The 27,612-nt window shown below is 37.4% G+C and overlaps 1 protein-coding gene across 1 annotated transcript in view; it reads left to right on the top strand.

Annotated features, from left to right (window-relative positions):
• Positions 1-27,612, top strand: part of LOC124612789 (ribosomal protein S6 kinase delta-1) — a 186,600-nt gene that overhangs the window by 58,505 nt on the left and 100,483 nt on the right. The window contains exons 6-7 of the mRNA XM_047141187.1: positions 8,828-9,299; positions 18,431-18,552. Coding sequence (XP_046997143.1) covers positions 8,828-9,299; positions 18,431-18,552 — 594 coding nt within the window. The remainder of the gene's footprint in view (positions 1-8,827; positions 9,300-18,430; positions 18,553-27,612) is intronic.

Genomic DNA, 27,612 nt, shown 5'->3' with positions numbered 1-27,612 from the left:
TTCATAAACTTTCTCTTTATCCTGGCTTGTTCAGTTTCAGACCAGAACCGTTTTAAGAACTCTATTTCAAATTCTGCATAAGACATGTCCTTAGAAAAATTTTGATTGGCCCATGACAAAGATTCTCCTTCCAAAATTTTTTTCACAAACTTAATTTTTGAACTTTCACTCATATTAGGCAAAAAGTTGTCCCTACAACTCTGCAGAACGTTGACAGATTGCAAACTACACTCATTAGAAAAGTTTTTAACTGGGATATTGGATAATAAAGTACATGTGTTCATAGAAAAATTTTTGTTAGCCATCATAGAGAAGATCCAATGGAGAGCAGCACATTTCGTTATAGGATTACTTAGTAATCACAAAAGCGTTGTGGAGGTGATAGATAAACTCCAGTGGAAGACTCTGCAAGAGAGACGCTAAGTAGTTTGGTACGGGCTTTTGTTGAATTTTTGAGAATGTACCTTCACAAAGAAGTCAAGCAGTATATTGCTTCCTCCTACGTATATCTCGCGAAGAGACCATGAGGATAAAATCAGAGAGATTAGAGCCCACACAGAGGCATACTGACAATCTTTCTTTCCATGAACAATACGGGACTGGAATAGAAGGAGAACCGATAGAGGTACTCAAGGTGCCCTCTGCCACACACCGTCAGGTGGCTTGCAGAGTATGGAGGTAGATGTAAATGTAGATCATTGCTAAGTATTTCAAACTTATGATTTAACTCTGATATGTACTTTTTAGTTCACTAATGTTTGTCTTAGTTTCAACCTCATGGAGTTTTACACTGTTATTGACTGTTTCCACTTTATCATTGACAACAGTTAGTATTGAATCTACTCTGCTTTCAAGATCTACAGCCTTAGATTTTACCATTTACACAAACTGTATATATTTGCCTGTTAACATTAACAAAACACTTTGCATTTTTCTCTCTGTCTGTGACCAGTTCATTTTTTACGGATTGAATTTTGTTACTCAGACTAGATTTTACTTCTGCCCTTCAGATTCTGCCACCAAATCTTTGTTTCTACCCTGCTTGTTTCTTGTCTATCTCAGATATGTCACTTCGAAGTTTATTGCGCCAAAGTAAGACATTGTCAATTTTTTTGTTCATCACTCCCTCGAGATGTGATACTTTCTGACTTACGACCCGAAAACTGTTCACGACCGTCTGATTCATGTTTTGTAACTGTTCCTCATTAGCTTGTAAGCGTGCTGCAACTGTTTGATTTAAAGCTGACGATTGTATCATCATTTGTAACATTGATTTTATGTCCGACATCTCCCTTTGTGATGAATTAAGACTTTGATCCGCTTCTTTGAATGACTCGTCTTCTGTTTTTATTGGCATGTGTATGTCCCCAGAGACTAACAAATTTTCACAATACTGCTTGGATTCAGCACCACTTACCTCTTTTAAAATAGTAATTTTTGTGAGATTTCACAAGCAAAATAATAAAAGGAATAAAAAACATTACAAAAATGTAATTATCTTTTCAGTGGGTCTTCACTCATGTGGTCAGTCCACTTTACCATTTTGTTTCGTCACCCTTGACTTCAACGTATTGCACTTCTTTGCACCATGTGGTTATTAGACACAAGAAAATCGTACTTTTTTCTTAGGCTCCTGCAAAATAGATTTTGTCAATCCGTGTACATATAAATGTCTTAATCCCGGATGAGCCCCCAGTTATCATGGGCCATCTCTACTACACTGCAAAAGTTATCTCCATAAGGACACTGTTACAGTGTGGCTAATGGCTGTATAGTACTTTGTAGAGCTGGCCTTGATATATTCTTCTTTGATGCTGCTGAGTGTGCATTGTCCATGTGGCTTCTCGATATCTAGGCGATGATTCCTTTGCTGCTCTGGGTCCAAGAAAAGGTGCAGGTTTTTAATTATCACTGGACTAACAAAATTATGATGCAGTATTCCACGATTTGTTTAAAACAAAAACACATTTATTGCCAGAGCTTGAAAACGACTACACTCGGCCGCGGCCAAAACTCAAGTGGCTGAAAACTGACCAAAGATAACTGTCACAGCTGTAAAGAACATACAGTCTCAGTATTGATTAGTGATCGTAACACCTATCCTAATATCATATTAAGCAAATGCTTTTTAACAGAACTTTAATTAGTGTATAATATAACAAAATGAGGTCTATTTTTCAGTTCCATTACATGCTGACCTTAATAATCAAACAGTATGCTGGTAACCCATTATTAGTAATATTGCACACTGAAGTGACAAATCATGGGATAGCAATATGCACATATACAGATGGCAGTAGTATCACTTACGAAAGGTATAGAAGGGCAGTAGCTGGAGGAGGCAGTAGTATCATGTACACAAGATATAAAAGAGCATTGCGTTGATGTAGCTGTCATTTGTACTCAGTTGTTTCATGTGAAAAGGTTTCCAACATGATTATAGCTGCGCTATAGGAATTAACAGACTTTAAGCTTGAAATGTTAGTTGGATTTAGATGCATGGGGAATTCGATTTCAGAAATCATTAGGGATTTCAATATTTCAAGATTCACAGTATCAAGAGTATGCTGAGAATACCAGATTTCACATTACCTCTCACCACAGCAACGCAGCAGCCGATTGCCTTCAATTAAAGACTAAGAGCAGCATAGAGTTGTCACTGCCGACAGACAAGCAACACTGCATCAGATAACCACAGAAATCAGTGTGGGACTTATGACAAACATATCCATTGGGACAGTAGGGTAAATTTTGACATTAATGGGCTATGCCAGCAGGTAACCGACCTGAATATCTTTGCTAACAATATGAAATTGCCTGCAGTGCCTCTCCTGGGCTCGTGTGACCATATCGGTTGGACCCTATACAACTGTAAAACTGGCCTGGTCAGATGAGTACTGATTTCAGTTTGTAGGAGCTGACAATAGCGTTCAAGTGTGGCACAGACCCCATGAAGCCATGGACCCAAGTAGTCAACAAGGTGCTGTGCAAGCTGGAGGTGGCTCCATGTTGGTGTGGGCTTTGTTTACATGGAATGGACTGGGTCCTCTGGCCCAGCTGAACTGATTGTTGTCCGGAAGTGGCCATTGCGGCCATTCATGGACTTCATTTTTCCGGATGACAGTGCACCATTTCACTGCACCACAGTTGTCCGCAATTGATTTGGATATTCTACACAATCCGAGTGAATGATTTGGCCAGCCAGATTGCCCGACATGAATCTCAATGAACGTTTATGGGACATAATCGAGAGGTCAGTTCGTGCACAAAATCCTGCAACAGCAACACTTTCGATATTATGGAAGGCAATAGAGGCAGCATGACGCAATACTGCTGCATGAGACTTCAATGGCTTGTTGAGTATACGTCACGTTGAGTTGCTGCACTATGCCAGGCAAAAGGAGGTCCATTGTATTTATAATTTTGAGATTGTCTCTGTCGTGCAACTGAATGAAAGCAATTTATAAATATTGTAGTTAAAAGTACTTGTTGGAATATAAATGTGGAGTAGAGTCAACAAACAACAATATATTTAGATTTTATTCACAGCTGTAGAATATTTCAATAAAGATAAAAAACTCAGTCATCAGCTGTACAAGAAAACCTTTACTTGCTTCACTTTACCTGTGTCAACAGTTTAAATTGTTACCTTCAGAAATGAGATTGGCTCAGATCATTAGCAAGGCAATGTCAAAATGAGAATCAGACGCTGGTGTCCCTTGCTACAGAATCAGTAAAACAAAATGACATCAGTGTCACTTTGGGCTAATATAACGATGAAAATAGTCAATTATTGTAACTACTCTTTTCTTCACTGTAACCACTCTTTGCTTCACTCGATTTTTTACCACCCCCTCCCACCTCTGTTATGTACAATGCACCTAGCTTCTCACTGTTATTAATTCGTGCACAGTGTTTTAGTAGTAAACTCTGTCTTGCACATTACCCTGTCTTCCACCGTTAAGCAATCAGGTTTTCAAATCGTGTCCAACGCAGTTCCCAACAATCAGTCTTTCCTTCTCATCCCGTATGGTTAGTCTCCCCTGACCTGCGGTTCTGGGTGGCTTTTCCAGAATCTGCCCCTTTTCCTAGACCTCTCCAGTCCTTTTCCTTCACCTTTCTTCCTTCCCCTTCAACCTTTCCACCTGAAGAAGGAGCCCCTGGCTCCAAAAGCTTCCCAATCACAGCAGTCTTTTATGTGTGTTTTCTGCCGCTGTTTGGTGAGTAAATTTTTTTATCTATCCAGTCAGTGTCAGTTTGTGTTATTGACTTTGTAGTGAAGGACACCACTGTCGAATTCTTATTTTGATGTTGGCTTGTTAATGATCTTAGCATATTTCACTTCTGAAGATGACAATTGAAACTGTCAAAATCGGTAAAGTGAACTAAATAAAGGTTTCTCGAGCCCTTTTGTGACTACATTGTCCCTACAATTACTGGCATAGTGTAGACATGCAGGAGTGTGTGTATTGATACAGAATACATTGTCAGCCAGCAATACATCTCATTCTTCTCTGTGGAGAAGGGGACAGTTTAAGGCCCACTTGACACAAGTAGTCACTTGGGGCTCCAAGCTGAGACAGCTATCAGATGTGCCTATGTGCAGAACTTGTATCGAGTCAAAGAAATAATGAGAGAATTAGCATAGGGGTGCAGGTACAGGATTCCTGAATCATCATTTCGGCAAGGTCCACGTGTATGTGGTTTTTGTCGCTTCATCTGACCTGTTATGAAGTTTCAAGTGTAGATCTATTTTTTGTTTATTACTGATGTGCTTGTGCATTGTAGTGTTGGGTTTGTGATGTTATGGATGCAGGGAAGGGAGAAGGCAAAACCTGGTGCTAGAACATAGCCTAAGCCTCTCAAATAGCACCATATAGGCTGCCAAGCTTCAAGTCACCATCCAGCAGATGGATCACCATCAACTGTTTCACATGCCCTCAGTTCATGAGAGGTTTGACTTTAATCCAGGACATTGGCAGGAAGACTGGTGATCACCCCGCCCCCCCCCCCTCCTCCATCCCCCTCCCCCTCCTCCCTTGCTGGCCAAATCCTGGCAGTGATAATTTTCTACCACCAGGATTCGAACCAGCTTACCTCTAAGTCAAGTGTCGTGGCACACGGGTGTTTTAGTGACATCAGCTGCAGGAACAGGTCAGAAATTGTTTATAGGGTGTATTATTCTTAGTAGTAAAATTTGACATCATTGTATAGGTAATATAAGCAAAAATGTTTCAGTGAACATAGGCACACGAGTAAGCTGTTGGTGAGGTAGCTGCAAATTTATGGTTATGAGCATCAATGACTTCACTAACAAATAATGCCAAGGTTAGGATATTAGTATTTTAATGTTAACTTTTGTTGATTTTAAGTCCCCACCCTAAAAATAGGGATAAAATTGCACCTAAAGCCTGTCTTAATAAGAAATACAACACTACTACAGCATGTGTTATATATTACAATTAGCCGTAAACTTGTATTTGCTAAGGGTGGTGTTGCACGTACGAGCTGCGACAATAAAGTAATGAGACTGATTTTCTTTGCAAGATGTGGCAACCCTGCAGGCTTGGGTAGGTGCAATATCTTTGACCTTTGTGTATAAGCTGCTTCTAATCTAAGCGGCACATCGATGCAACTGCTCAGTAATGAGTTGTGCTGTAGTAAGTTAACCCGTGTTTGTGTCTCTCATCACCGAAATGGAACTGCATAATATTGCGCAACGGTATGCCATTTCTTTTTGCATTAAATTGGGTGGAAACATGACGACAACTTACAGTAAGCTTCAGAAGGCTTTTGGAGAGGAGGTTATGTAAAGAGCTCAAGTTTTTCATTGGCATAAAATGTTTAGTGAAGGCAGAATGAATGTTGAAGATAAAGGCTGCAGTGGACGACCATCAACCTCATGGACAGATGTCAACTTGGCCAGGGTGTGTGAACTCGTACGATCTGATCGAAGATTATCCATGAAAATGATTGCAGAAGAACTGAACATCAATCAAGAAACGGTTCATCTAATAATAACTGGAGATCTTGGTATGAGAAAGACTTGTGCAAGAATGGTCCCCAAAACTCTTGCACCACAGCAGCGAGAAATACAGAAAAATGTGGCAGCCGATCTGTTAGAGCAAACTGGAAATCAATCCCGAATTGTTGAGCTCTGTTATCACTGGTGATGAAAGTTGTTTTTTTCAGCACGATCCAGAGACAAAATGCCGAATTTCGCAATGGTGCTCAAAGGGATCATCCAGACCAAAAAAAGCTCGCACGTCAAAGTCAAAAGTGAAATGCATGCTTGTGTGCTTCTTTGATTCCAAGGGAAGTGTTCATAAAGAGTGGGTGCCTCCTGGACAAACAGTTAACCAATATTACTACAAAGAAATTGTAGAAAGACTTCGTAAAAGAGTTCTTCGTGTCCGTGCCAACATCGCTGATAATTGGATTCTGCATCACGATAATGCGCCATCCCATACTGCACTGTCAGTACAGCAATTTTTAACCTCAAAACAAATTTCAGTACTACCACAGCCACCTTATTCAGCAGATATTGTTTCCGTGCAACTTTTTTCTATTTCCAAGAGTCAAAATGTCAGCGAAGGGACACCATTTTCAAACAACACGAGATGTCCAAAAAGCTGTGATGAGGGTCTCGGAGGATATTACAGAAGATGGGTTCCAGAAATGTTACCATCAATGGCAGAAGCGCTGGAAAAAGTGTGTGCAATCAGAAGGGAACTACTCTGAAGGAGACAACACTAAACTTGACTAAAATGGTAAGCAACTTTTTTTTTTCACACATCAGTCTCATTACTTTATTTTCGCACCTCGTACTGTCCTTATATTTGGATACAACACTGCACTCCTCTCTACAATGAGTTACAAATTCTTTCAAGTACCTCTGGTCCATGTAATAGATTTTAGAAATACTGTACAATTCTCTGTTTTAATCATGAAATTGTATTTATTTTTGGAGTTCTTACTAAGAGTTCAAGGAAAAGCAACTAATGTCTGATACTTCACCAAATGATGTTGCTGTCCTGGAAAAATATTCTCGAACTGGCTCTACCACTGAAGCTGTGTTTATTTTGTATTATTTAGTTTTTCTGTGGCATTTCCATAAAATGAACCACTCCCCACTCTATTCCCTCACTACCAATATACACAGCATGAAAGGGGGACCTAGTTGTGAGGCAACCCATCGTATTTTCCAACTCAAATGCTGTAGGAATGGTTCCCAGTATAATGTCAGGATGAATGGACAGAGAGTGAGCTTACTGTTAGTATTGTCATGAAGGATTTTGTGAACCACAGCTGCCATGACTTAAGATTCTGCTTTTATGATTAGGCAGGTTTTTGTTTTTCATCTGAACATTTGTATCTATAACTCAGCAAGTGCCAACTTGTTCTACAGCTCTCTTGATTTGCACCTTCACTTTCCCTAATCCCTTTAGTTGTCTTTGACTTCCTTTCCCTTTTTATCATTCCATACCCACATTTTCTTTTTCTGTATTCCTCTAATATTTTGTGATTTCCCTTGCTGCCATTTCTTTCCTTTGTTTCTGTCAGCCATATTTGTCTAAGAAAAGTTTCTGTTTCCACTGTCTCCGGTCCATTCTGCAACTTCAGATCCCTCAGATAATCAAACGTTGGTGGCATTTCATTACTGTTTTCCTCCTCCTCCTTTTCTACTATGCTTTTTTCCTTCATCATCCATTGTGAATGACTTCTATATGTCATGCTAGATCTGTTTTTTTCTGTCCTTCTGCTATTACTTGTCTTTACTTGGCAAATGAGCTTCTGATTAAAAGTATGGTAATATTTATACTTTGCTCATATGTTTGTTTGGTGCCAAGTGGTGAGTGGGAGTTTTCTTATGTCTTTGACATAGTTTCGTTTCATTTTTGAAACTTTATTTCTATAGGTACAGATAACAATATGACTTAAGTCTACCACCAAGCCAAAATGAGAATTGTTTGTGCAAAGCATCGAGGTTTTTTTAACTGCATTGTTATTAATTTCACTTGGTCTTTTACACCATCAAAATAAAATTTAAAAAAACGACAGTGAAATGAGACCTACCAGTTATTTTAGTTCATATTTGGAGTAGAAAATTTTACATTTAGGCACCTGTAATGGATACCAAAGATAAAATATGTTTTAACAAGTGTGTATTTTTAAGAATTGGTAAGAAATAAGATGACAGTCACTAGGAGGAGAACTGGGACAGAATATTAATTTGTTATTGAGATGCCATATTTGCCAAAGAGAAAAATACCATCTGCAAAGCTGTATTGTGCGTTAGACAAGATTAATCAGAAAGTAACTACCTTTTTTCCTGATTTGTAAGGAATTGCCAATTCTTTGTGTGGAATGCTGTTTAAATACATATCATAATTAAAAAATAATAATGTTTGCAATAAAATGTTTAATTTTACATTTAAAGAAACATTATGTGTGTAAGCTTTTATACAAAGTTGTATGCTAGATTAATCTGGGTGTGGAAATAAAATTCTGTTCCCTGTATCTAACTTTATTAAAATGCTGCTTTCTGACACAAAATTTTGTAAAATGTTGGAGAGTTCAGCATTCATTGCTTTCTCTGTTTTCCAAATTTCTGTGTGATAAATAATATATTAATCAAATTGAGTAAGGCTGTATAGTCTATGCTGAAAATATTCTAACAAAAGCTACTGATTGCTTTTGGACAAGTGAAAAAAATTACATAATTTTTTAATGTGAAAGCCACAAGTGTTTTGTTTTGTTTTTACTTTGTTTGAGCAACTTTCTGTGTATTGCTCAAGTGTTTTTTTCCATTTTGTACTTGTTTCAGGGTTCAGATCTTCAGTTTTTTGATCCTTTGCAATCTCCGGAAAGAACAAGTAGAGCAACATCATCACAAGTCAGCAATAGCTGGTTACTTTCAATGCCAACATCTTCAGTAACAGAAGATGACCTCACATCATACAGCAATGAACAGACCATCAGGGCATCTAGTGATGGAAATTGTTTGATACTTGATGCTAGTAAGCTTACTCTGTATGATAGCCAAGCTTTAGAAACTGTGACAAAAGAAACTGGGCATTCTGAGCAAGTAAATTGTGCCTCAGAACTAAGCAACTGCAACCGGCAGGATGTAGCTCTGGGTGACATATTTGGTACTACTTCTGGTCAGGAAGCTGGCTACATATTTGAAGCAGCACATCATGTAACTCTAGCCCAGCAGCAGGAGGCAAATGGGAACTATGAAGCAGCTTTTACTTGCTACAAAACAGGAATTGCCTGTCTTCTGAATGGAGTACAAAGTAGGTGATCATGCTTATTGTTTTATTGCTTGGCAGTGTTTTCGAATATTGAAATGGTGCTTCAGTTTTATTTTACTATGACCTAAGGTACTTAACATTACATGACCTTTATGACAACTGTAATTCATGAGAATGTAGGGAACATTAATAGTTATCATCACAGTCCTTTTCAAATCAGATCCCTTTTTGGTTTGCTTAACCATCCTACTACCAGGATTTTTTGTCCACTGAGTACCACTGGGATCATACAGACTCCCAGTAATTCACACCAGATATACTTACAGCACTTTAATGGAAAAAAACCATACATTGCAGCTGTTCAGTTTAACAATAATGATTCTGCTTTGATAAATATTAATGTTCAAGAAACAAAAATAAATTCAGATTGGGGTCATATTGACCCCAGTGTTACTCAGTGCAGAAACCATGAATAAATTTTAATGTGTTGAAAATATGAAAGTGAAAAAAACATCACTGGATACAGTTGATTTACAAGGGGACTTTCCATCTCAGATTGGGATGAGACTTCACAGGTTGGTAGTATACCTCACGGGTGTCCATTCATAGAAGTCTTAATGCGCACTACCCAAAAAATTCTGAGAAAAAGGGCTCTAAAGTTTTAAGCATAGCTTATACACACCTCATATGAGGTCAGAAATAGCATTCCAGTATACAGGTGAAATGGCTCAGTCAGTAGCAGGCTAGAATGTCAGAAGGCCTATCCGGGCTGTCACAGGCTACTTAAAATGTGAATGACAGTTGTCAGTACTTTCTTTTTAAAAAGTTGAATAATAATTGCATTTGTAATGGAGGTAAATTAAAGTATTCATTACTGTCATTACAGTGTTATTACAAAATTGGGTGATATTATAAGCTGTAAAAAGATTATAAATAATCGTAGTAAATTCGTGGAACCAGTACCTTCGTGGAAAAGTAGAGTATAGCTGTTGCTTTATTGGTAGGTGGTTAGGAAGTGTCAGGATCTGCACAAAACCAAACAAGCAGTGCCAGTTCATTCCTGACTTACACAGTGATTGGAACATTCTGTACTGTGAAATGTTATCAGAAGTTTTACAATATTATGGATTAAATGTGCTGTCAATGAAGACATCATGATAGTATCAGAAGCTGCAGACTCATTATACGATTAAGTGTCGAAGGTGATGTTAAAAGATGCAGTTGTTTATTATGAAAGCATACTTGCTGCAAATAATTTGATTACATTGTAATCTTCAATGGCAATTTCTCATGAACCAATGTTGGTGGGTGAAGAAAGTTAGAGACATATTATGGATACGTTGACTGAAAAAATACTTGTGACTGATGATGAACTTGCTCACAAAAATGAAAACTGTGAAGGTGAATCTTTTGAAAAGTATGAAGACTGCAGCTCATCAGATGAATATGAACCAGAAGAAAAGAAGGCAAAAGAAGTAGACCGTCTTTCTTTGGATTATAAAATTAACATTGTTAATATCGCAAAGGCTCCCCCTGTGTTGAAACTACAAACGTTACAAAAGAAAATGAAGTAGCTGGTTAAGAAAGAAGGAATGTTTATCCCAATGGGAAGAAGAAATAAAAAGAGGAGGTAATCAATTTGATACATATGCAGCAATCAGTTCCTGGATGTATGGTCATTTTGTTGAAGCCAGAGAGAATTATCAGCAAGTGACCTCATGTGATTTACGACATTTGGCTTTAGCAGCTGCATAACAGTTTACAGATTTTGAATTTAAAGCTTCTGACAGCTGGATTCATAGAGTCAAAAGTAAGCACGGAATTCGTCAGGAAAAGGTGACAAGATTTGTTTCGAAAAATGAACAGCAACGATCAAAGAAACCTTGGCTGCTGCAGATACTTTTCAAACCCATAAACTAAAACTGATACAGAATTTCAGTAAAGATTTTATTATCAACACTGACCAAGCAGGTATTTATTGCAGGGTGTTTAAAAATTCATTTTCCTCTACTCTGACAAACACTTCAATTTCGGTTGTTTTTCCTTTCCAGGACGTCAGTATCATTCACTGTACAACAGGGACCTGGCTGTTAGAGGAAGTAAAAATGTTTTCGTCAAAAGACATGACATGAACAAAGTGACACATACATTAGGGTGTCCATTCGTCCTGTTTTTCCCGGGACAGTCCCGTTTTTTACCAAAGTGTCCCGCTGTCCCGAAAGTCTTTTTGGGGACACTCAAATGTCCCGTTTTTTTATGATTTCACTTGGCTAGAGTATTTTACGCTACTGGTTGTTTGATTTGCTATTAACTGCTCAATTATTTACGCTAGGAAGCGTGTGATGACTTTCAGCATACCCCAAACATGTACCGAACTGTCAACAATCGCAAGTAATTTTAAACACACTATAGGTTACGAATAACAATGAAGATTCTTCTCTTCTAAATCGATCCACTGAATCCGTCCTTTCAGTCCAGAGATACACTCTACCACTAATACTTGCGCTCTGGCTTTCATCACCTCACTGTTAATATTTTGCACTGTGCAATCACTATTTCATTATGCCAAAATGAAAGTGTAATTTTAACAGCAATATAAAAAAAGCAAGCTTCCTATTATCACTATTTGCGGAGAAACTGTACAACATATATTGTGCAGATCAAAATTTACTATTGATCATGGTGTAAGGTCTGACATTGTGAATCACATTAAGATTAAGAAACATCGCATGAGTGATCAAACGAAAAGAGCAAACAAATGCGTGAGCGACTACTATGTAAACTTAAAATTAGTAGCAGAAATGGATAGGCAGTTGGCAGCACAAGAAGCTATGTTTGCATACCACAGTGCAATGCATAACCATAGCTTTAAGTCAATGGACTGTACTACAGCAGTTGATAAAAAACTTTTCAATCCTAAATTCACATGTGGACACACAAAATGTAATGCAATCATTTCAAATGTTATTGCACCATATGCAGCTCAGCAGGTTTTAAATGAACTGAAAAGTGCTCGATTCATTTCTGTAATGATTGATACATCGAATCATCTGGATTTGAAGTTGGTTCCTCTCCTTATTAGGTATTTTCACCCTGAAAATGGCATCATGGTGAAAGTGCTCGAATTGCTTAATTTAGCCGGAGAAACTTCAGATTTACTTCAGAATTATGTGCTGGAGGTTTTAAAGAAATATGATCTTGAGGGAAAGGTGATTGTAGTTTCCGCAGACAACACTAACACCAATTTTGGTGGCAAGCAGAGGAAAGGAAAAAAAACAAAACAAAAAAAAAAAAAAAACAATTTGTTCTATAAACTGCAACAGAACACAGTGAATAATATAGTAGGTGTTGACTGTCCAGCACATGTGGTGCACAATTCCTTACAAACTGTCTCAGATTGCCTACCCATCGACTGCCAATTAATTGTAAGCAGAACCTACCAGCATTTCCGCGTATATACAGTAAGGGTTGAATCTCTGAAGTCATTCTGTAAGTTAACTGAAACTGTATACAAAACTGTACTTGGGCACAGCAAGACAAGGTGGGTATCTCTGCTACCAGCATTGGAAAGAATTGTAGAGAAATTTCCTGCGTTGAAATCATATTTCATTTCCCTTGATAAGTGTCCTGTTATCCTTAAAGAATTCTTTGATAACCTTGTGTCTATTGTTCTTCTACATTTTCTTGCTAGCCAGCTAAAACCTTTCTCCACAACAATTAAATGTACTGAGAAACAAGAAATCACATTAGTGGAAGTTTATTAAGAACTAATCAAATAATTGGGCAAATTGCAATGTAGAAAATCTGAAAGATTTCCCACATCCTTTGTACATGAGACTCTAAGAAAGCTGGAAGAAGAGGGTGAAATTACTGTAGAACAATTTCATATTTATGCTGACATCTTCTATGACTCTTGCATTGAGTATATTAAAGAATGGTGTTTACCATTTCTCACGCCTTTTAAAGCATTTGACTGGGTTAATGCTGAAAAGGAGCAGCTACAGTAAAGGATATTCAGGACTGTTGTGTTTTTGTTAAAAGTATTGTACCAAATTTTCCTGTTGATGAAGACGAACTGTTTGATGAATTTTCATGTGCACAGAACTTCATAAAAAGTGAAGAAGGAGACAAAGAAAGTGTTAGTGCAACATGGTTTGAAATATTTGCTTATTTCAAAAGTAAAAACATTAACATTAAAAACATGATTCATTTGGTGGAGTTTTGTCTGGCAATTCCTGGGCCAAATGCTGCTGTGGAACGTGTGTTTTTGTAAGTGAACTCTTTGTGGTCAGATAAAAAAAAAAAAAATGAAAGTTGAAACAGTGAGGGCCTTGCTCATTGTCAAAACACACTTTAATGGTGTATCGTGTACTGACTTTTATGATACAATTTCAAATGAATATGCACTTCTTAATAAAGTACATAAAAGTGAAAAGTACGGCGATAGTGTGGCAGAATAATTGTAAAAAGTTATTTGGGGTCATCTGAGTGCACGTTTTAAAGGTAACTTGTATGTGTATTAAATTAGTCTATACAATATTTATGTCCAGTTTTTTTTTTCCTTCATTGTCCCAGGTTTTTCTCTAATTTATTTTAAATGTCCCCTTTTTCAATGAAAATGAAATGGACACCCAAACATACATACATCACTCAATATGCTCTCACTGTCTGGAAACATTCTACCTCAAGTGTTTGTTTACAAGAGACAACCAGTAACTTTGGTACCTGAGTACAAAAAAAACAGTAAAATAATATAAGTAAAATTATAAAAACTTTGTAATAGTGTCTTCAAAATCTGAGAAGCCAACAACAGAACTCTATACTGACTTTCTCAACCGATGTTTGAAGTCTTATGTCGGTCAAAAATGGTTTCTGTTAATTATTGACTCTTGGACTGGAAAAGCAAATCCTGAATTACACAACAAAATCTTTCAGGATGATGAGAAATCACTAACATTTACAATTAGTGATTCCTCCAAAATGTACTCCACTTGTTCAAACATGTGATGTCTGTTTTTATAGACAAGTAAAAAATCTGATAATTCATATACAAAATTGCACTTACCCTACTGAAAATAATAGAGAAATAAATTCTTGCAAAACTATAAAAATACAATCAATAGTCCATCATAAGCTGCCACTGTCAATTTTTAAGGAAATGATCCGATATGCCTTATATGCTTCCATGATTTCTAATGAAACAAAAATTTTCAAGAATGTTAACGAAGTATGGTTTTCAACAGATCTTAAAAAAAAGGGTTGTTCCTACAAACATTCATCCTTCATAAATTGTGCAAGATGCCAAAATGCTTTTTGTTTTCATTGTTTTTATGACAGTTATCATTCTGGTGCCTGCACATAAAATACAAAATTGACAAATTAACATGATATTGTAAAAAATATGTATATATGTATAACTGAAACTCCACCCAGAATTTTGTGACAGTGGGAATTAATTTACCTCCATTAAAAATACATTTGAAACTGTTCAACTTTTTAAAAGGAAAATATTGATGAGGGTAATTCACATTTTAAGTAACTGTGACAACCTTGTCATAAACAAAATGAAATTATTTATGATTTAATTGATAATAATTTTGATCATTAACTTTATTTAACAGTTGTAATAATTTTTAAAACAATTAATACAACATAATGATACTGTTCTGGTAGGTAGCTAGAATCAAACAAGATCAGCCATATGACAGTCTAGCACACTACTGGTTGAGCTACTTGACTTATCTGCCATCTTGCTGCTTATGACCCATATTTGAAGTGTGTATGAAATACATTTGAAACTTAGAGCCCTTTTTTTTCAGAATTTTCTGGATAGTGTGCTTTAAGACATCTATGAGTGAACACCCTTGAAGTTTACTACTGATCTGTGAAGTCTCATACTGAACTGAATTTCTGAGATCGGAAGGTCCCCCTGTTAAGAGGGAGAATGTTGTATGTTTTGAAAATAATAATTTTGTAAACAAGTGAGATACAAATTTCTATTATGCTTGTAGGGACATATTGACCTCAATGGTTAAATTACCATACCTCTTACTTTTTGAAATTCAACTCAGAAATCTTTCAATTATGACAGCTTATTCTACTGTACTGAATGTGTTATAAATGTTATCCTGTCTCTTTTTTTTTGCCTTTCCATTCGTGTGTATTGATTCTATGTTGTCATGTTTCTCTGTCTGAAATTTTGTGAAACAATTTGTTCACAAAGTTCCATGTAATAGTGAGTTTCGTTCCAAGTTTGCTTCTGTTTTTTCATTGTTTGTATATTATTTGTGAGAAATATCTTTACAGAATTGTTCTAAACATTCTATGAGAGATTCCTTTGACACTGATTTTTACTTTTGTTATAATAATACTTACAGTTAGTAATACTCATATACACTTGACAGAACACAATGAATTAAACAAAGCTATTCAAAATATCTTTGTGGGGATGTGAGAAGATACAATAAAAATTTGGTGATGGGAAACAATCAAAAAACAATAAAATTATGACGAAAACAAAACTGAAATTTAAGTCAGATAGAAACTACAGTTTATCTATTAAGATGGTAGGTGGAACAATAACAACAGATAGAAAATTGTACCAACACTCCACAATTTATTTAGATGTTGCTATAACTTAACATATGAGTCATAAACACTGTCAGTTGACAGTGAAAATAATTACAATCCAAAAGTAATACTAGATAAGGAGTGCAAAGCCATTTGAGGTATGAAGATCACAAATGCTGTACAGATGATTACTGAATGGAAATGGTTAATCATGGTGTAAAAATGTTACAAAAGAAACTTGCACAATGGTTTAAAGAATGTTTGCAAAAGAAGACAGTTACTCAAAATTGGAATTATTTTTTAACTGCTCTGCTTCCCAAGAATGGAGAAAGATGAGAGACAAACTACTATTCACTCCTTTCCTTATTGTAAAAGGTACACTCATTAAAATATGAGTTTTTAAACTGACATTAGAAGTGAATATAGCACAATTGTCAATTTAAACAATGGAAACTCCAGGTTGGAATATTAGCAATATAAGGAAAAGGTAGACTGCTGCTTACCATAAAGATGACACTTTCAGTTGCAGATAGGCACAACAAAAAGCCACAAATTAGCTTGTGACCAAGGCTTCATCAGAAAAGAAAAAACACACACATTTATTCCCACAAGTAAGCACACCTCACACACACGACTGCCATCTCCAGCAGCTCAGACTGCAATGCAGCTATCACATAAAATGAAAGCAGCAATCTGGGAGGGTTAGGGAATGTATAGCAGGGTATGGGTGGGGCGAGAGAAGATTGCGGTCCAGTGGAGCATGCAGAGATTAGACAGCCAACAGGTGCCTGTTGGCTACCTAGTCCGTGCGCACTTCACCAGACAGTGCTCTTCTCTCTCTCTCTCTCTCTCTCCCCCACCCCTACCCTGCTATCCCTTCCCATTTCCCACACCCTCCAGATTGCTGCTTCAGTTCTACGTGACAGTTTGGTTCTGATCTGAGCTGCTGAAGATGGCATCATGTGCGCGTGAGGTGTACGTGTGTGTGTGTGTGTGTGTGTGTGTGTGTGTGTGTGTGTGTGTGTGTGTGTGTAAAAGATAATGTGTGTCTTATGGTTGTGCCAATCTACAATCGACAATTTACAGCCATAAATGAAATTGTGGAATGGAGCAGGAAGTCAGTGGTAGGCAGTGGAAATCTTGTAATTCCATTTTGTTAAATTTTACAGTGGAAGCAAAAATGGTTTCTTAAAAAATATATAAAGTGATACAGATAATGTTAGTACATTTGTAACTATATAGTAGAAGCCTAGTTATTGTCAAATTTGAGAAATCAAAGCACTTTCAGGTCTCTCTTTGATAATGGAGTCACTGTAATTAGAGATTTCCAGAGACAGGTGGAATTATGAGTTTTTCATTGCCTACCATCGAAGTGGCATTCACATATTTTGAGAAAACTTACGACTTTCATTGAAACTTTATTAACAATCCTTAAAAGACCTTGACTCAATCTTTATTAGTATACTAAAGAATGTGTGAAATCAGTGCTACAGCGTTTGAAACTATCCTTAGCATTATAGTGTTTGTTCTGGGAGAGTGAATGGGGAATAGACATTAATGGAACATAAGTGACACTTCTTTGTTTTACTGCTGATTTACAGTTTGCTGCTAATAGAGATGAATTTCAACATGTATAGAACAACTGTATTCAACAGATTTGAATGTAAGCTTGAAAATCATTCATAATAAGACTAAAATAATGTACAATAACACATCGAAAAGAATGTTGCACCTTGTAATAAAGAAATCATAGAACCAGTTCACAAGTGTTGTAATTAGAGCAATTTAAGACAAGTGGATGGACAGCAAAAGAAACAAACAAAAGAATAAAAATGGCCTGGACTGCTTTTGGTAAACTAAATGAGACTTTCAAAACAAAACAACTAAAGTATGTAAAAAGGAAAGCCTACAATCTGCTTGTATGACCAACTGTGAAACACTTTTAACGCAAAAGCCATTCAATAATTGAGGGTTGCTTAGTAACAGATGGAAAGATTCATGTTGAAAATTATGGGAAGTACAAGAAATGAAACAAATGGATCCTGGAACAGACTGTAGTAGTACGTATACTTAGGACCTTAATGAAAATGAAGTGTAGGTCAGCAGGATATATTGCTAAGTGAATGGGTGGTAGATGGACCTAGGATGTTATGTACTGGATTTCAAGATAAAGACTGAAATGTTGACCCAGTGGAAGTTGGATGGATGACATTGGAAAATGCGCAGGAGCGATATAGGTGTGTGTAGTTAAAAAGCACAATGCATGGTCAAGTCTAGAGGAGGTCTTTATCCAGAAATGGATGTAAAATGCTGCTAATACTGCTCCTGATGAAGAGTTAAACTACTTTTTGTAAGTCTTCTTTTTATTTTGTATTTGTCACATCATCTTAACTAAATTTATCCACAATGAAAAAGATCACATTTATTTTTTGCATGGTCCCAGACAAAATGAACATTTTTGACCTAATCAGTATAATCCTGAGTCCGATGTCATATGAATGTAGTTAATGGGAAAATATATTTTATCAGATTTGTTGATTTCAGGTGTGCATTCATTAACTGTGTTTATCTGTTCAACATGCTTGGTGATCTTTTTTTTACAGATGACCCAGACTCACAACGGAAAAAGTTTGTACGTGACAAAACAGCAAAATACCTCCTCCAAGCAGAAAAATTATATAATGAAAACTTAGCACCAAAATTGAAGGAGTCTTTTCACTGGAATGTAAGCTATTTTACACAACACTTTCTTCTTATGTCTGTTGCAGTGTTGATAAGATATTTACAATAACGAATGGAAATAACAGCAGTCATTCAATTTACATATTACTGTAAGAGAGGTTAACTGTGGTTAACACAGGTGGTCCCATAAAAAGTTTTGTATTTCAGCCAAGTAGATTAGAAACTGTCAGATTTCCTGTGAGGCATATGATCGCGAGGAAGTAATTACCATCATATAAGCTGCATTCTTTAAGATAACAAGCAAGTAATGTTCCCATTTGCAGCATTTAAGGTATTTATATATAATGGCTGGTGTTGAGCAATAAAATACAGTATTATGACCTATAGCTGCCTTGCACTCTTAGGATTTTTGACTAGAGTTGTCAGATTCTAATTTTGATGTGGTTGGTATTCATATCTACAGACATAGGCAATGTTTAACCATACTTGGTGACAATAGTAGAGAATTGGGCAGTAACAAGATTTGTTGGATATAAACCAGATTAATGGAGGATCACTTTATAGCATAAAAAAGCACATCACCCTTATTAGTAATAAGTAGCTTTCCAGGTGTGCCATAATACACAAGAATGACAGCCTTAGCTTTAGGAAAGGTTGCTGAAATATGATAGAATCTTATCAATATTGAGGGGTTGTGGCAGCAAATAACGTGATTACAGTGTTACTGTAACACTTCGACTGCTTGTTACTTGTTTTTTTATCAACCTGCAACATTTAGTGTATTCTCGTGAATATAATATTTGTCTTCCAGAAACAGTGTGTTACATAACTTATCAAAATTAAATAATCATTTAATTTCTGGTTTGTCCTAAATATTATTTTCCAGAAAGTTGTGTCCATGACAAATCAAAGGGACTGAAGAAATAACAGATTATGTTACTGTGGTATTTTGAAGTTATTGAACACATAATCAACATTTTGCAAACCATTGTTCTCAGATAATTTCCTCCACAGCATTTATGAAACATGAAATTCCCTTCAAGTTCTACTGGCGGCTTGAATTGCCATCTGTGATATCCAGTTCGTTTGTTCATTTCACTTTATAGACTGGTTTAACCTTGCAGTTCAGAGAAATGGTTTATCAAAAGATATAACTCTGGGCTAGATATCAACATGCAGTTTTTATCCTGCAATACAGTTCTTTATTGTACACAGTACAACAAATACAACTCCTGTAGAGGTCCACATCATATCTTTGGAATGGCGACATTGTTGTGAAGCATACAAAGAGACATTTGTGTGACAGTGCTTTGAGAGCTTCCCTCCGGGGGCTGTATGGCTGCTTAGGTTTCTTGTTGCAATGCAAAAATTTGAGCATAGCTGATGTTACGTTAGCCGTAGTTTCATGGGGAGAAGATAACAAACAATGAATTTTAGAGAAATGTTTGTGTTCCCTGATAAGCCAAAGGACACAATGTGAGACCTTATTTTCTCCCGACATATATAATGTTCAAATAACTTACGGGAATGCAGCCAGATAATGTCATAGACAACTGCCGATATTTCACTGGAGCATACCCTGCCAGTTTAAAGGCAAAACTGCAGCAAGTAAGTGCTGTGAATTTAAAACCGTGGTTTCCACAGAAACTCCATAAAGATAACACACACACACACACACACACACACACACTCACTCACTCACTCTCTGCGGTGGCCCAGCGTAATGTTAAGCGTTTTCGTGGACTTACTTGCTGAAGAATCTCGCTCTCTCTCTTCTTTTTTAAAAAATAGCTACTCTTGGAATATCATTCAATGCACCAGAAGATATTTACATCCATTTTGTACAAAAAAAAAAAAAAAAACCCCCAAACTTTATGACGTAAGCCCACACATTACTGGGCACCCAGGATCAGTTAATTACACATTTTTGAATACAATCAATACACTAGCTTTTATCATGGCTGACTATCCACGTCCAGCCCATGTACTCTCAACAGCAGTTCAATGTCTACTAAACAGTCACTATCTTGAGTCACTCCATTTGTTTTTCAGCAATACAAAGCTACATTACTCTTTGCAGCCGGCCACGGAGCTTCCTGGCCATATTTGATTATTCTTGGCAGGTCGCGCTGAACACTTGCCAGCGCCGACGAATTATCTCCCTTCCAGTTTCGCCTGCACAACCAATAAATGGGTGCAGTATCCCATGCTCATCCTTATGCCCTGCTTTAAAATAATGTGTGTTCGAAACGGCTGGAACACAAGTCTCTCCAGACTTTTGTAAAATTCTGGGGGCACTACATATCCCTCCCCTTAGCTCGAACACTCGTTATTTTGCACACAACATATATTATAATAATTTCTTTTCTTAACACTTATCTTGTTACTTTGTACTACATAAAAACATTAGGTACAAAAACTCTCTTCCATCTCCAGTATTTCATTAAGCTGTTGGTAATATCATTCATAGATATCGTAGTGTGATAAACTAATAGTACAACAAGTATTATCTATTTCCAACAGATTTATCTAGTCTTGCTTCCAGGATTGGGCCAAAATAAATCCCTCCCCTTAGCCAGTTTCAAAGTTCAGGCATTATTCTGAGTCAAGTCTTTACTTTTTTTTCTTTTTTTAGAAGCTGTTGCAATGATAACCACTGGTTTTCCGGGTCTGAAAAAAATTATTTATACTGGAGGTTTTCTCTCTTTTCTATCTCCTCGTGCAGGACTCGTCTTTTCTATTAAAAAAATTTTAGAATTCAAATTTACCAGGAGAAACTTTCCACTACAATCTCAGGTCATTATACCACCCTTTCCCTTTGGGTTCCAATCTATGTAAGGGTTGATACTATGGCAACATCTTCTTCCTCATCCTTGGGTAGGTATGCCCCTTCCATTTATACAAAACTATGGTACAGGTCAATCCCCTTTTTGGTGCCCCTGCCCGCACAGTATAGGTCAGCCTCCTCTGGGTCTGCCTACCTGCCTCTCTTTCTCTTATGTCATCTATATCGGATGCGCCCTCCCTATCTTCTCTAACAATGATTCATAGCCTTGCCTCTTTCGTACTCCTGTGCACACTATTTTATTTAATATTTCCTGGTAAAATTTCTATCTACCTCTCCTTTCCTCCTCCTGAGTCCTTCAGCCTACCTGCTTAAATTCTTTGCTTGTTCATTGCTTACAGCTCACTTATATAGCCTTAATAACTAAATATGTTTCGTCCATGGTTGTAACTTTATTTCTTTTCATCGGGCTATTCGGTCTGCACAATCCTATTATTCATCAGAAACTTATTTGACTCAATACCTCTGGCTTAATATCTATTTCTTTTTATCTCCATTCATATTACTTTGTACTACTATAGCTATGAACACAGGTGGATATACACTTCGTCCCCCCTTGTTCCTTTAGCTTAAGCTTACTATACCATTTCATTTGAGATGTGCAACCGTCATTACTTAGCGCATGTGCTCAAGCCTTTCCTGAGCACTACCTCCCCCCTTATCTAAGACGGTTGTTACATCTCCCTGTGTATTACTTGTCTGTGTCTTTGTATTTAATCATTTGAGTGTGGAAGTGTGATCGTGCGTCCTGATTCTTCGGCCCACTAAGGTTCTTAGTTGAAGATTTGTAGAAATCACTGAAAAGAGAAGGACTTCAGCGATAGAAGTATATGAATGTGGACAGAGGGAAAGATAGATTGGTACTCTTAAGAGAAGTAAGAAAGGAAATAAAAGAATTGGTTGCTAAGATCGAAGAAAGAAAGAAGACAGCCCCAAATACAGGAAATCCTTCCCACCCCCCGTTCCCCAGGATCCCCACTTCGCCGGCACTTAAGTGAGAAGCTGGGGGAGGTATAATGTTCGACGTCTCCTGCAGAACGGACATTCTCACCGTCTCCTTTGAAGTCCCAGAAGAAAAGATCTTAGCAACTCCTATGGAACGGGAAATGATGATGAACCAGTCACACTTGTTTGTGAGGTTTGTATGAAGGGCGTGGTGTGTAGGTCGTTTCTGTGCCTATGCTACCCACCCCTTTCAAAATTAGATATAAACTCTCCCCAATCACATCACACTTTACAAAAAATATAAAACATTCTATAAAAATAGAAATTATATACACTATAATCAAATAGTTATTCAGTTAGTCACTTCCTCTATATTTCATACACATGTTCAGTTCATGTCATCTAGGTATCATTCTTCCTAAACAGTGCCATCAAATTATATCTCCTGTTAGAATGTTACCGTGTTAGTATTATCTCATGCTTAGAGGTTACTGTTTATTGTGACTCCTTAAATTAGTCATAATCGTGTAGTCATAATTGGTCTCTTTTAATACTAATATGATAGGATAGCTTAAGGGCTATAAACAGGTTACAGGATAGTCGAAGATTTGAAGGGAGTTCGGTGTAGGAAAACTAATGTGGAAGCAACACCAAACCCAACTCGGGAACTGGCGGACGTCACTCCGCCCGTTGACACAGAACATCAACGTCCCTGGGGGTTTTGTACATATTATTTTATATCCTTTAACATTATACATTCCCTTTTCCTCTCCCATCACAGGATCTACTAAATATAGGGTTTTGTGGTGTACTATTGATTGAATACGATAAGGTCCTACGTACTTCAGAAAAAAATTGTGTATTTCTTTTTTCAGTGCTGAACTTCGAAGGTGTTGTTTTACTAAGTCATCTACATGGTATTCTGGGTCAGTTGAGGTTGTATTGCTTTTATCTACCCTTTGTTGGGCGCTCCTATGTAAGTTTCTACCAACTCTTTCCTGAATGGCTTGGTGATCAGTAGTTTTTTGCTCCGGCCACATAAAACACTTAATTAGAGGTTCTCCTATAAATGGCTTGCCAACGACTTCTACGGGTGTCATTCCTGTAGACAAATGCGGTAGTTTGTTTAGAATAAGCTCAAAATATTTAATTATTTCCGCCAATGAGGTATGAGTGTCGTGGCAATAAGTGCGGCATAACCTACCAATCTCTTTCATTACTCTTTCACAAGGGTTCGAAGATAGATTATAGTTGGGTATTAAAATGTGTCATATATTTTCCCAGGCTAAAACTTCCTTAACTTCATGCCTGGTAAACTGAGGTCCATTATCAGAAAGTTTCTCCTGCATAAGCTTGAATTCTTTCCTCAACGTTTCTAAGTCTTTCTTGGTCTTATCTAAATCGGAAGTTACTATAGGCGAAGAGATATCAACACTTAGTTTCTCTTCAACCTTTTGTCCTATTAATTCTTCTACTTTGTTTTTCTAAGCCATTCAAATTTATAAGCTGTATTTTTCGTTAACTTGTGTTTCCAAATTACTACATTTACAGTCTACATCATATTCTAATTTTCGAACTAACCCTTTTAGTTTAGCTTCATTTCTTTGTCCTACATCCTTAAATAAAATACTTGTCTGTTCACTCAGGGAATCGGACAATTCTTTTTTCAATTCTTTTTTCCATTCTTGCATCTGATTACTTAGGATATTAACTTGAGCCTCTAGTTTTGTGATTCAAACTACACTTTGATAAACCTCATTAATTCGCCTAAATCTGGCCCCTGTTTTTCATGTTCCTTCTCCATTGTGTTTTGTTTTGCCTTTAATCTAGTTATCATTAAAAGTACACTTGCTTATTTCCACAACCCCCCACACTTCACAAGCAATCAAAGGTCAGTAGTAGCTCACCCGGCGTCGGTGGAAGGCGGTGACGGCACCGGTGTACGGCGGCGTCAGCGTCGATGGACGTTGGCGTCGGCGTAGGTGGACGACGGCGTTGGCTTTTGTGGACGGCTGCGTCAGCGTTGGTGTACGGCAGCATCGGCGTTGGTGTGCGTCGGCGTCGGTAGACGGCGGCAGTGGCAGCGGCAATTTGAGACTAACTGCAGCTTTGTGTGATTTTCTTGATTCCCTTAATCATTTCACCATTTATCAACACGATATTTCTGGATAAGTATCGTGGAATCCTTCTTCAGCCTCGCTGTTATCGGTTGCTATGGCAACTCCCAACTGTTTTTTTCTTTTTCTTATTATATTTGCCCTTCTTTCTCAGGTCCTTTCTTTACAGTCGCCACATTAATGCGGTGGCCTGGTGTAATGTTTACCGTTTTTGTAGACTTACTTGTTGAAGAATGCTAGTTCTGCTTTCTTGCAGCACCGTTGTCTTCTGCTAGCACCGGATGCTTCTCCGAAGATTTCACTGCTAGGAAGGAGAAATTTTCACTCTCTCGCTCTCTCTCTTCTTATTTAAAAAATACGGTACTCTTGGAAAACCATTAAATGCACCAGAACATATTTATTTCCATTTTGTAAAAAAAAACAACTAAACTTTATGACGTAAGCCCACACATTACCGGAAACCAAGGATCAGTTAATCACACATTTTTGAACACAAGACTTCTGGTCAGGTGACTACAGGGTTATAAACACAAAATCAAATAGGGGTAATGCAGGAGTAGGTTTAATAGTGAATAGGAAAATAGGAGTGCAGGTAAGCTACTACAAACAGCGTAGTGAATGCATTATTGTGGAAAAGATAGATACGAAGCCCACGCCTACTACAGTAGTACAAGTTTATATGCCAATTAGCTCTGCAGATGACGAAGAAATTGAAGAAATGTATGATGAAATAAAAGAAATTATTCAGGTAGTGAAGGGAGACAAAAATTTAATAGTCATGGGTGACTGGAATTCGAGAGTAGGAAAAGGGAGAGAAGGAACCATAGTAGGTGAATAGGGATTGGGGATAAGAAATGAAAGAGGAAGCCGGCTGGTAGAGTTTTGCACAGAGCATAACTTTATCATAGCTAACACTTGGTTCAAGAATCATGAAAGAAGGTTGTATACATAGAAGAATCCTGGAGGTACTAGGAGGTATCAGATAGATTATATAATGGTAAGACAGAGATTTAGGAAGCAGGTTTTAAATTGTAAGACATTTTCAGGGGCAGATGTGAACTCTGACCACAATCTATTGGTTATGAACTGTAGATTAAAACTGAAGAAACTGCAAAAAGGTGGGAATTTAAGGAGATGGGACTAGGATAAACTGACTAAACCAGAGGTTGCACAGAGTTTCAGGGAGAGGATAAGCAAACAATTGACAGGAATGGAAGAAAGAAGTAAGGTAGAAGAAGAATGGGTAGCTCTGAGGGATGAAGTAGTGAAAGCAGCAGAGGAACAAGTAGGTAAAAAGATGAGGGCTAGTAGAAATCCTTGGGTAACAGAAGATGTATTGAATTTAATTGATGAAAGGAGAAAATATAAAAATGCAGTAAATGAAGCAGGCAATAAGGAATACAAACGTCTCAAAAATGAGATTGACAGGAAGTGCAAAATAGCTAAGCAGGGATGGCTAGAGGACAAATGTAAGGGTGTAGAAGCGAGTATCACTAGGGGTAAGATAGATACTGCCTACAGGAAAATTAAAGAGACCTTTGGAGATAAGAGAACAACTTGCATGAGTATCAACAGCTCATACGGAAACCCAGTTCTAAGCGAAGAAGGGAAAGCAGAAAGGTGGAAGGAGTATATAGAGGGTCTATACAAGGGCGATGTACTTGAGGACAATATTATGGAAATGGAAGAGGATGTAGATGAAGATGAAATGGGAGATACGATACTGCGTGAAGAGTTTGACAGAGCACTGAAAGACCTGAGTCGAAACAAGGCCCCCGGAGTAGACAGCATTCCATTGGAACTACTGACGGCCTTGGGAGAGTCAGTCCTGACAAAACTCTACCATCTGGTGAGCAAGATGTATGAAACAGGCGAAATACCCTCAGACTTCAAGAAGAATATAATAATTTCAATCCCAAAGAAAGCAGGTGTTGACAGATGTGAAAATTACCGAACTATCAGTTTAATAAGTCACAGCTGCAAAATACTAACGTGAATTCTTTACTGACGAATGGAAAAACTAGTAGAAGCTGACCTCGGGGAAGATCAGTTTGGATTTCATAGAAATGTTGGAACACGTGAGGCAATACTGACCCTACGACTTATCTTAGAAGCTAGATTAAGGAAAGGCAAACCTACGTTTCTAGCATTTGTGGACTTAGAGAAAGCTTTTGACAATGTTGACTGGAATACTCTCTTTCAAATTCTGAAGGTGGCAGGGGTAAAATACAAGGAGCGAAAGGCTATTTACGATTTGTACAGCAACCAGATGGCAGTTATAAGGGTCGAGGGGTATGAAAAGGAAGAAGCAGTTGGGAAGGGAGTGAGACAGGGTTCTAGTCTCGCCCCGATGTTATTCAATCTGTATATTGAGCAAGCAGTGAAGGAAACAACAGAAAAATTCGGAGTAGGTATTAAAATCCATGGAGAAGAAATAAAAACTTTGAGGTTCGCCGATGACGTTGTAATTCTGTCAAAGACAGCAAAGGACTTGGAAGAGCAATTGAACGATAGTGTCTTGAAAGGAGGATATAAGATGAACATCAACAAAAGCAAAACGAGGATAATGGAAAGTAGTCGAATTAAGTCGGGTGATGCTGAGGGAATTAGATTAGGAAATGAGACACTTAAAGTAGTAAAGGAGTTTTGCTATTTGGGGAGCAAAATAACTGATGATGGTCGAAGTAGAGAGGATATAAAATGTAGACTGGCAATGGCAAGGAAAACGTTTCTGAAGAAGAGAAATTTATTAACATTGAGTATAGATTTAAGTGTCAGGAAGTCATTTTTGAAAGTATTTGTATGGAGTGTAGCCATGTATGGAAGTGAAACATGGACGATAAATAGTTTGGACAAGAAGAGAATAGAAGCTTTCGAAATGTGATGCTACAGAAGAATGCTGACGATTGGGTAGATCACATAACTAATGAGGAAGTACTGAATAGGATTGGGGAGAAGAGAAGTTTGTGGCACAACTTGACTAGAAGAAGGGATCGGTTGGTAGGACATGTTCTGAGGCATCAAGGGATCACCAATTTAGTATTGGGGAGCAGCATGGAGGGTAAAAATCGTAGAGGGAGACCAAGAGCTGAATACACGAAGCAGATTCAGAAGGATGTAGGTTGCGATAGGTACTGGGAGATGAAGAAGCTTGTGCGGGATAGAGTAGCATGGAGAGCTGCATCAAACCAGTCTC

The sequence above is a fragment of the Schistocerca americana genome, chromosome 4 (assembly GCF_021461395.2).
Source record: "Schistocerca americana isolate TAMUIC-IGC-003095 chromosome 4, iqSchAmer2.1, whole genome shotgun sequence".
Lineage (NCBI taxonomy): Eukaryota > Metazoa > Arthropoda > Insecta > Orthoptera > Acrididae > Schistocerca > Schistocerca americana.
The sequence above is the reverse complement of the archived record's forward strand: the minus strand, read 5'-3'. Positions and strand labels throughout refer to the sequence as shown.